The 11,338-nt window shown below is 49.8% G+C and overlaps 1 protein-coding gene across 1 annotated transcript in view; it reads right to left on the bottom strand.

Moving 5' to 3' along the window:
• Nucleotides 1-594: 594 nt before the first annotated feature.
• ZBTB16 (zinc finger and BTB domain containing 16) overlaps nt 595-11,338 on the bottom strand; it is a 239,383-nt gene continuing 228,639 nt past the window's right edge. The window contains exons 4-6 of the mRNA XM_006890794.1: nt 9,782-9,952; nt 3,667-3,834; nt 595-902 (exon numbers count right to left, since the gene is read on the bottom strand). Of these exons, the coding sequence (XP_006890856.1) occupies nt 673-902; nt 3,667-3,834; nt 9,782-9,952 (569 nt within the window). The 3' untranslated portion in view covers nt 595-672. The remainder of the gene's footprint in view (nt 903-3,666; nt 3,835-9,781; nt 9,953-11,338) is intronic.

Here is an 11,338-nt window from a genome sequence, read left to right as displayed (position 1 = left end):
AGGAGGAGACAGGAAGCAGAGAGCCAGGGAAGGGGGCAAGGGGCACGCTGACCACGAGGGACACTGGATCTGGCAGAGGAAGCCAAGCAGCAGACGACTGAGCAGTGAGGAGGGAAGGAAGGCCCTCTCCCCACCCATCTGTCTCCAGCTGACCAGAGCTGCCATTTTGCATGTCACCCAGTGGCCCTGCTCAGCCCCACCACCTCAGGTTTCCGCTCCTCCCCTCAGCCCATCATATTCCAAGGAGCTGGTGTCAGCGGAAGTTGGGGGGCAGGGGCAGGCAGAGACCACAGGCTCTCCCAGCTCAGTGGCTATTCCTCGACTGGGAGGGCGGGTCTGGATAGAGGGAAAAGAAAGACACCCCACCATCTGAACTGAACAAAACCACCTCCTCCTCACTTAAGAAACCCAGGCCACCCTCCAGTCAGGAAAAGAGGAAGTGGGGGCCCCAGGGATGGGGAGCAGTAGCTGGGAGCCCTAGTCACTGGGGGACCCCAGGGAGAAGAAGTCAAGGCCAAAAAGCTATCAGGTTTCCTTTCTCTTTTCCCCTCTTTTCTTTTTTTTAATCCCCCCCCCTTTTTCCCCTTCTGCACAGTCATTCTTTCCTCAACTTCATCTCGCGCCAATCCTTCTTTTCCTGCTTCCCTCGCCCCCTCCACCGCGGGCCTGTCTTCACACGTAGCACAGGTAGAGGTAAGTCTTCTCTATCCTCCAGTCGGGCGGGATCTCCTCGGGCTTGTGGCCCTTCATGTGCTTCTGCATGGAGGAGAGGCTGGGGCAGTACTCGGTGCAGATGGTGCACTGGTAAGGCGAGGCGCCATTGTGCGTCCGCAGGTGCTTGATCATGGCAGAGTAATCCCGGGAGCGCTGGTGGCACAGCTTACACTCGAAGGGCTTCTCACCTGTGGGAGGGGGCAACAGGGCGCGATAGAAAGTGGGCATGGAGGGAGAAGACCGTGAGGGCGTCTGTCGGCGATGGCCTGGGCCCGCCTCCCACCCGGGCCCTGTTAGCAAATGCTAACATCCAGGGCCATTTGAGATTTTCTCAAATTTTAAATCTGTGACTACAGATTTTAGCCGCTACACGTAAGGGCGTTGTGCTACTAATCCAACAGTGGGGCCTCGCTGACAGTTGCAATTCACCAGGCTTTCTGCAGGCGAGAGATGGGCAATTGGCTACAGTGTGACTGATTGACAGCCTCAGAGCCCAATGGAGGGTCGGCTAGGAGTTCATTACAGATCAATTCCGTAGCCATGCGTTTGTGTGGGTTGTGTTTGAGCCACATCTGACCACTCACGGCTTGTACAGAGGAAGAACTAAATCTTTCCCCATAAGGTCGCTATGAGTTGGAGCTGACTCAAGAGCACCCAACGCCTAATTTCAGCTGCCTCTTAGCTAGTGGCTTGTAATACTGTTCAGCACAGCCCCCGCCCTACTATCTTCGACTCTCCCAATCAACCCAGTGTACGGTTGTCTTGGAACCAGTTTCTCCTCAGAGAAACCCTGCAAGTGTCACAGCATGTGGTCCACAGGGTTAACAATGGCTAACTTTCCCCAGAAGTAGAACACCAGGCACCTCTGGATGGACTCAAACTGCTAACCTTTAGGTTAACAGCCATGCACTTTAATGGCTTGCACCAACCAGAGGCTCCCAAGTTTCCCAAAGTCTTATTTCTAAGAAAGGAAACTAACGATTAAGAAAGGGACCTTGAGCCCTTAGGGGAATGGATTCCAGAGCCAAATGCCTTCAAGGGAGCAAGGGTTCAGATTCCTTTTTGAGCTACAGATGGTGAGGGAATAGGTGTGGAGTGACAGGGAAAACCCGGTACTTTGAACATGGCTGAGTCCAGGGAATCTCTAGCCTTCCCTGGACCGGGGGTGGGGGCTTGGGTTGTGTGTGTGCAAAGAACTTGAGAGAGCACAGCCACACCTCAGCCAGCCATACTGACCTCCCCTCTGTTAGAGCTGAGCAGAGGATGTGAGGGAACCTTGTTTCAATACAGTAATTAACTGGCCAGCCTTCTTGCTATCGATACTCCTCCGTGCAGAGGCCCCAGCAAATAATGAAGTAATGAACAGCCAAAGTGATCTAACTATCGACCAGCTATTTACAATAGTCACTGCCAATGCATTTAATGATCCACTTGCCAGGTCACATCCCTGACAAGGGGCTAAGGAAACCCCAGGGCACTGGGAAATCCTCTGGGTCACTCGAGTTGTCAGCCGTGAACACCCCATCCTCTCCTATGGCTCCAAGCTAGATGTAAGAACGTGGGGCTGTGACAACAGGCACCCTCTGTCTCTTCACGCCTGTCCTCCCATTGCAAGGTTGGCTCCCCAAGCCAGCAGGGCTTCCCCAAGGCCCTTCCCCAACCAACAGTGTGCTGAGGGTAAACTCCTCCCCAGATCCCGACTTAAGGTATTTGCCCATTGCCTTATTGTAAATATTCCTGCTGTGGCCGATTTTCAGTGATGAAAGTTATGTCACTGAATTTGGGCTTGGAAGAGATAGTAAAATACTTGCATAAGCCAGTGCGAGCTGCTCTAGCAACTCCACAGACTCCCACTCTAGCCTGGAACCTTGGGTCACCTCCACTAAGGGGGAAGGCCATTATTTCATGTTACTTTCATGGAAAAAGGGGTGTGAATTGGTAAAGTATTTTCCACATGTAGACTCAACACCATTGAGTCCGAATCAACTCATAGCTGATCTGTGGCTTTTCAAAGCTGTAAGGCTGCAAACCACATGGGAGGATATTAACCATCTGTCTCCAACGGCCAGGGAGGTGTGTCCTTTGGTTATCAATGCAGCTCGCTATAGACTACGCCACTAGAGGACCATTATTCACACATGTTGTCAGGGTGTGCTGCTGGCTCAGAACCAACTCATAGCTGACTCTCCAGGAGAGTTTTCAAGAGGCTGTTATTTAATGGGAGGAGACTTCCCATCTCTCTCTCTCCTGTGGAGCTGCTGGTAGATATGAACTATGTACCTTTGTGTTGGCAGTATAACATCTTACTGCTGGGCCACTAGAACTCCCTTACCCACATACAGTTGTTGTTGTTGTTGTATAGCACCAAGTTGGAAAACCCATACCTGACCCTCCAGTGGGTTTTGAGAGGCAGTAAATTAACTGCACAGGAGTTGACAGCCCATCTTTCTCCTGCAGAAAGCAGCTCATGGATTTGAACCATGTGCTTTTGGGTTGAAAGCACAGCTCTTTACCTCTAGGCCATCAGAGTTCTCTTATCCATATATAGGTTTATTAAATACACCTGCTTTTCCAAGCTTAGCATTGAACACAATCTAAATTTACAATTTCCCACTGTTTAGCATAATATAACTCAGATGTTAACTCTTCCTGTGGCCCTCAAGTAACACGAAGCCTTCTCTTTCTGCTCACCAGGCCATCTTAACCATGGCTCAAGCCCGGCTGAGACACTTCATTTTGCATGTGCTGGTATGGCTGCCTGGAGGGCTGCCCTGGGCTCATGGGAAAGGGTTCTGTGAGTGGCTTTGAGGGGGGGGGGGACAATGGCACTCTTTCTACCATACTGCCTTCACCAGATCCTGTTTCCTCAGACCACCTTCACCCTCGTTTGGTCCCTACCACTCACTACCTGCACCCCAGGACCAGCCCAGGTCCCTCCCCAACCCCCATTACCTGTGTGCACCCTATAGTGTGTCTCCAGCTGGTGCTTGAGGCTGAACTTCTTGCCGCAGCCATTGCACTCGTAGGGCTTCTCGCCCGTGTGGATGCGTTTGTGGCTCTTGAGCGTGCTCTCGTCCCGGAAGCAGCTGCCACAGAACTCACACTCATATGGGTGGTCGCCTGTGGGGACAAAGGATGGGGTTTAGGCAGGTCCTTGCTCTCCCTGTCCTTTAGGAGATATAGTTGGTGCACAAAGAGGAAGAGACAGCCTACCTTCCTACCGCCAAGGCTGGCTTAAAGCTCCACTGGCCCTGGCAGTCCCCACAGCACCAACAGAAGCACATGTGTTGACAGCTGTCCATACTTACTGTGCACTCGGTGGCCATCCATGGGCCAAAGGCCAGTCATAGAAAAAGAGCCCATTTGGCTCAGAGATGAACTGCAGTCCCCCCAAATCAGAGCACATGAAGGCACAACAGACATGGGGTGTCAGACATTGCTCCCAAACTTCCATGTTGCTTGCTTTTCTTCTCGTTTGGGTCAAGGGCAAAAGCTGCTCCATCTCTACTCCCTAGCTCTGCCAAATCCACCCACTTTGGGGAACTGCTCATTCTGCCAACACTTTGTTCTCTCCCTCCTACTATGATTCAGCTTGATGGCACCTAACAACACCATCACAGTTTTGTGCTGCTGGTCTCACCGATTGATTTCTTCTCTCCCCGGTGAGCTCTTATTCCTCCTCTGAATATTTGCATTGGGAAACTTTCCCTCTTGGCAAACTAAGTCCTCCTCTCTTCTCTGTCCCTGCAGCACTTTGTTCTTTTATTGTTACTGGTCCCTTTCATGGCACTTCCTAAAGAAAATTGCCCACACTTGTTGAGCACTTAGTACCAGGCCAAACGTGTTACACGGATCATCTCACATCATCATCATAACCTTCCAAGAAACACAGCATCATTGCTTCCAATTCACAGAAGAGAGAAAGGAAATGCATAGCTATGTAAACATTGGGATCACAGAACGAGGAGGCAGCTGAGTAAAGGTTCAAACTTTAGTCTGTCCATGTCCAGACACTGGATGCTGACCATGTTACCATTTGGCTTGCTGCGCTGTGTCTACGGAGGCCCACCAGGACCCCAGAATGGAAGGGCCTCAAAAGGTAAGGACTCAATTTATTTATCATTGTGCTCAGCACCAGAATGACACAGTGTAAGCACTCAGCAAATATTGGGTACAGGAAATCTGGGACAAAGTGCCTCTCCCCTGCCTGGACTCCAGTTTGATTTCTGCACATTCCACTCTTCAATGCCCTGGAGCATGCCAAGGTTGAGGGGTGAAGATCAGCCATTCATGTTCTGTACTCAAAGTGGGGGGCTTTGGGAACCGAAAGGTGAAGACTTGAGCTACTTGTTTATTACAGGAGCGAAGGCACAGACAATAAAGATAGATTGATCACCCTAGACTTTGTTCATGAATATTTAAATATCGCTGATTCGTCTTGTCACTGTAATTACAATTTCTCTGGGCTGCATCTCCAACAACCACAGTTTATGGTAAAGAATGGCCCACTGTATTTCACTTGTCCCTCTGCAGATGTGCGGGGCTGCCAACCGTGTAATGTCCTCTGCATTTCATACATTTTCTTCAGCTGCTGAAGGTTTAAGTCATCCACAATGACCTACGTTTTTTCATTATCCCCATGTCAAACTGCGCTCGTGCCTGGGCATAAATTGTCCTTCTCGTTATAGACTCACAAGCTTGCGCCTTCACTTCCTCTCTCAAATGATATTTTACTCTCTTCCCTCACTCCCCGACTCGGGCCGCTCATCAGATCTCCCCCCTCCACACCCACCCACACCAGCCCCTGAACCCATATAAATTCTCATCTCTTCTGATGGTTTTGAGGTTTTAAGGCTCTGTAGGGAGTGGATGTTGGGGTCTGCGCACAAGCTGGCTCACTCTGCTCTTGTGTGGAGGATTTGCAAGATGTTTTGAGGGAGTAAGGGGGTGGGGGTGTAAGCATTTCATCTCAGAGTCAGATGAGAAAATCTCAAGGCACAGAAGGCTTCCTGGCCACCAACTAGTCCACGCCAATCCAGTGGGCACTGCATGACCCAGAGGTCAGGGCCAGGGGGCTCCTCAGTGCAGACTGTCACTGTTACTGGTCAGTGCTGTTCATTTCCAGGCAAAGCAACCTCATGTGACAGTAGAATTGTTCCAAAGGTTTTATTAGGTGATGATCTTTATGGAAGTAGATCCTCAGATCTTTTTCCTATGAGGCTCAAGGTTGGTTTTGAACCACCAACCTTCTGATCGCTGGATCAATCATTTTACCACCAAGCTTCCTACTGCAGACTGTAGTAAACCAAGCTCCAGGGCTCTCAGCTGGGACCTGCCCTTGCTGTCACTGCCAGGGCTCAGTGGACTGCTGTTCCCAGTCCTGCCCCATTATACCCAAGGGGTGTAGAGACCCTGGCGCTAATTAGTTGTGTGGCTAACAGAGAGTGAGCCCATGTGCCCCTCCAACCCACGTCCTCCTCCCATGCCTATGTGCATTCATAGCCCCTCCTCCAATTGCCATCCAGCCCCACCTTCCCGAATCGGCAACGATTACGACTTTAATCAAGGATTCAGTATCCTCATTAAGATATAAATAAATAAATAAGGCCAGGGCCACATGAGAGTTCAGCTGGAGCCGGTAATTAAAACATACATCGGCAGCCACCCACCCAGGCGGGACCCACAGACCAGCCACTCACTTCCGGGGAGGGGGACCCCCAAGAGTTTAAAGTATAAAGAGTTAAGAGAGAGGGATTTGTTTGATCAGATTTTTATGAATTTAATTATGCAGCAGATCATATGATAAATGAATTTAAACAGGTGATCTCCTGAGTCAGGTTAGGGAAGGGACTCGGGAAGGGGGTGGATTAAAAATAACCAATGGAGGAAAAGAGAAGCACATAGACCCCCACACAGCCACACCTGGCCAGAAATCCTCACCCTGAGAGTTAACAGTGTCAGAGTCCCCATAATGTACACAAAACCGGCTGCAGAACTCAAAATCCAATTTGTGGTATGTTGATTAACTCTGTAGCCTCCTTAATGAGCTTGACATTAAGTGTAGGACCAAGGAGACTAATTAGAGTCCCCTCTGGCTGGCACAGTGCACCTGGGACCCGTGGTGCTCTGTCCTTACCTGGTGGCTTCCCTTGAGCTGGCCAAGCGTCCTCCCCACCCCGGCCACATCCTGAGGGCTCCTCAAGCCCGCCCCTCCCCGCCCTCCCTCCAGCACAGCTGAGAGTTTATTATATGATGAGCCGTGTGAATCAGGGATCCATCACTGCCAAGAGCTCGGCTGGACTAACCTACCAAACACAGCTGCTGATGCTAAACACCCGGGCCCAGCCGCAAATGGGCCAAGAACAACGGAATAGTAATGAAGCATTGTATGGGAGTGTGCGTGGCCTGTGCATGGCTTGTGTGCACAGGGACTCGCTGGTATGAAAATCGACGGGTATCTGTGTGTGTGCTTGGGCCGGGCACATGCTCCGGGAGTCCTAAGTTAATCAGGGGTCTCACCGAAACTGCCTGGAAATGGCCCCTGACCACAGATGACAGCCACCACGATTGGCATAGGGGCAAGTGACAATCAACTCATGAGCCTGCAGAAGAAATGGACACAGCTGGAGATACCCTGGTAGACTGTGCAAGCATGGGCGTAACATTCATGGTGATTGGCCATCTCTGATAAGCTGACCTGAGGAGACCCAGTGGGCAAGCAGGAAAGTGCACAGACCTGCAGGGGATACTTATGAAGTCACTGTAGAGAAAGTCCTGGCCAGAACTCTCCTCCTGAGCCCTTCTTAATTGGACCTTTCTTCAAGGGCCTCTAGCTATTCTACACCAGAAAGTCCAAGTTAGTTCCAAGGGGTGCTGGACAGAACTGCCCATGGAAGCGAGGGGACAAGTTCCGTGATGGTGGAGGTCTACCGCTTCCAGGAGGGGCCAGCTCAGTCCATGACAAACAAACAGATCAACTCAGCTGTCTTCAAATGAATCTCAACTCATGGTGACCCCTGGATGTCAAGAAGAGGCTATTCAGTGGCTGATTCTTCCAAAGGAGTGTGCCAGGAATTTTATCAGAGGTGCTTCTAGATAGACTAGAACTTTTGACTTTTTGATTAGTAATTGAGTGCGTCATGTGCCAAAACCGCTCCCTTATTCAGCAATCTGCCACCCATGACAGACTGTGCCCTGAGCACATTTGGTTCCTGAGACTCTCAAGCAAAAGCAAAAGGTAGGATGAAGATTTTTTCCTCTGTGTTATACAGAATTTAATATCATTTCTAACAGACAAGGAGACATAGTGGGTTATGTGTTGGGCTGCTAACCAAAAGGTCAGTGGTTCGTATATATCAATGACGCAAAAAGATTAGTGGTTCTGCAGGAGAAAGCTGCAGGAGAAAGCTTCCAGTGAAGATTTGCAGCCTCTGATAGCCAGGGGAGATTTGCCAGGAGTGGGGTTAGTTCCTCTTCCAACAGACATACAGATGCATTGTTACATATGTAGACACATAGTCTATACCAGTCTTCTTGGCCCTAGCCCACACAGGACAGAAACCAACCAAAAATAGATACAGTGGTTCCGAAATGGGCATTTCTTTACCAAGTCACAAGTCAACACAGACCTAATTTTGTCTTAGAAAAAAAGAAGGGTCTTAAGTAATTTCTTCTCCTTCTCAGTGAAGACAGAGAAAGCTGCAAGTAAGTAAATAACTCTCCATTTAAGGACCCAGTGTCCCACCCACAAAGCCTACCCCAACCCCTATCTCTAATTCCCTCCAACATCTGGAACTGGCTGAGTAGAGAGCTTTTTCCTCAGGCTCCACGTTCAAATAGTCTCAATGCTCTATAAAGTTAAGGCCCCAATAGAAACACTGTGCTTCTGCTATTGTCGAACATGTAGGAACAGTCTGCAATATTCCCTCGAGTGCCAAGCAAAAGGAGCTCTGAGGAGTTGGCTTTAGGACTGCAGGTAAGGGGGCAGGTGTGGCAAGTGGCGAGGGCCAGGGGAGTGAGAGCTGCAGAGCAAGCAGGGGAGTTTTTATCCACATGTGGTTTGAGTCCCCCTCATATCAGGATGTCAGTCTGGAGAATAAGGTGCGCCTGATACAGGCCATGGTCTTTGCAATCACTTGCTATGCATCAGAGAGCTGGTCAGTGACTAAGGATAAGAGAAGGAGAATTGATGCCTTTGAGCTGTGGTGATGGAGAAGAGTACTGAATATACCATGGATTGCTAGGAAAACGAACAAGTTTGTCCTGGAGAGGGTGAAGCTGGGCTGCTCCTTGGAGGCAAGGATTCTGAAGCTTCGTCTGACATACTCTGGGAGTGTTGCAGGGAGGGATCAGTCCTTGGAGAGGGATGTCACGCTTGGGAGGGTGGAAGGACAGGGCAGAAGAGGAAGACCCTCGATGAGATGGATTGATTCAATGACTGGGGTAATGGGGATAGGTGTGTCGGAGAAAGTGAGATTGGCACAGGATAGGGCAGAGTTTAGGGCTCTTGTACATAGATAGGGTCGCTATGAGTGGCAGGCGACTCAATGGCACATAACAATAACAACAACAGAATGAGAGGAAGACCCTCAACAAGAAGACCTCTAACAATGGGCTCCAATATATCAGAGATCGCGAGGCTGGCACAAGAATGGGCAAGGTTCTGATCTGCTGTTTGTAGGGTTGCTAAGAGTTGTACTCTACTCAATGGCGCCTAACATGTCAGCATCTCCAGAGAATACTTATTAATAATGTTTTGCTTTGGATCTCACCTCTATCCACTGAATCTAAGTATCTGCTTTTTTCTTTTCTTTCTCAAAAAAAAAAAAATGCCAGAGCTGGCATGTCTGAAGAGCAACCTCTCTGTTGAGTGCAGAGAGAGAAGCAGTGGTTCCAGGAATGAGGTTGCGGGATGGTCTGCACTTTACTTCAGGAAACCCCTACCAGTCCAAGCTTCAGGCAAAGAATCCCAGGGCTGACTGAGCTCAGCAATCTCATTTATGCTCCTGGAAATAAATGCAGACACTGGTCCCAGAGCACCTACCCACCACGTCCAGGAGTGTCCTACCTGTGTGTGAGCGCAGGTGGCGCTTGAGGGCGGTGTGGCTGGGGAAGGTGCGGTTACACTCGCTGCAGATGTAGCTGCGCACACCCGCGTGGACCTCCATGTGCTGCTGGAGCGCGCTCTGCGCCTGGAATCGCTTCCCGCACAGCAGACAGAAGACAGCCATGTCTGTGCCTGTGGAGACAGGAGAGAAGAGCCTCAGGAGGTGGAACACCAGCCGTTCTTAACCCGTTTAGCTAGCCAGAGGCAGCATCAGGACCAGTGCTCCCAAGCCCCACGTTCTGGGGCACGCTCAGAGGAGGTCCGGGCCATCCACTGCCACTGACTGAGCACCCAGTGTGTGGCCGACATGCAGGCTTCACTGATGGGCATTCTCAATATCCTTCCCTACTTCTTGGAGCCTAAAATCGAGAGGAGAGGAAGAGACACTGAATATACCACTACTCAAACTACTCCCTGTACTTTACCGCTGTCGAGTAGGAACTGACTCACAGCTGACCGTCCTGTGAGTTTTTAAGAGGCTGTAGAAGAAGATAGTGCATCTTTCCTCCAGAATGTGACCAGTGGCTCTAAAACCAGAGAGGCTTTGAGATAGCAGCACAAGTCCCTATGGGCCACACCACCAAAGCTCCCCATACATCACTACAGCAAACGCAAATGTGGCAAACGCTACATAAAAGAAAGTAGGGAGAGAATAATTTAAAAGCAATGTATAATAGGGTATTATGGTTATCACAAGAGTCCACAATTAAGGCTGCATAGTGGAATGTACTTGGGGCAGTGGGAGGGGTGCGGGGGGGGATTGTGTACCAGGGAGGGAGTGTTTCTTTTACTTTTCAAAGAGAGAAGCAAACTGGGGGGGGGGGGGGGGGGGAAGGCTGGGAGGGGAGAGAAGTGCAGCAATGAATGAATGGAAATCCAAAATCTCTGTAAATGTTCATTTAAATTATTTAAAAAAAAAAAAAGAAGGTAGGGCACTAAGTCAATAGGTATTAGATTTTACACTCTATAGCAAGGGAAGCCTCTGGTGCCCTAGTGGCAAGAAGTTGTGCTGTGATCCTGAAGGCACAGTTTGTATCTGCCAGATGCTCTGTGGAAGAAGGATGGGCAATCTCCTCCCTTGCAATTAACTGCCTCTGAAAACCCACCGGAGGGTCAGCTATGGGTCAGTTCTGATTCTATGGTACACAGCAACAAAGCTAAGGACGACGAGTCCAGAGTCACTTCTGTGACAAATAATAATAACAAAGGTACTATGTGCTTGCCAGTGCTCTAATGTAGCAAACTCAGAAATCATAACTTCAAGGGAGGCTGTCTTAGTCTTATTTTTCAGGTGGGGAAAGCAAGGCACAGAGACTGCAGGACTCTCAAGTCCCATCGTTCATAACTGGCAGAGCTGAGAGTTAAACCCACGCAACTTGATTTGTTTCCTATTCTCTTGTTTTTAGGTGCTAACCAGTCAGCCCTCAACCAGTCAGGTGAATCCACTCAAAAAAGAAAAAAATGTTGCCTGCTCCCAGAGTATCCCAGGGCTGATTTTTAGAAGTGGACTCTCAGGCC

This window comes from Elephantulus edwardii, unplaced genomic scaffold (genome assembly GCF_000299155.1).
Source record: "Elephantulus edwardii isolate Elephantulus edwardi_28Jun2011 unplaced genomic scaffold, EleEdw1.0 scaffold00093, whole genome shotgun sequence".
NCBI lineage: Eukaryota > Metazoa > Chordata > Mammalia > Macroscelidea > Macroscelididae > Elephantulus > Elephantulus edwardii.
Note: the sequence above shows the minus strand (reverse complement) of the source record. Positions and strands in the feature narration are given on the sequence as shown.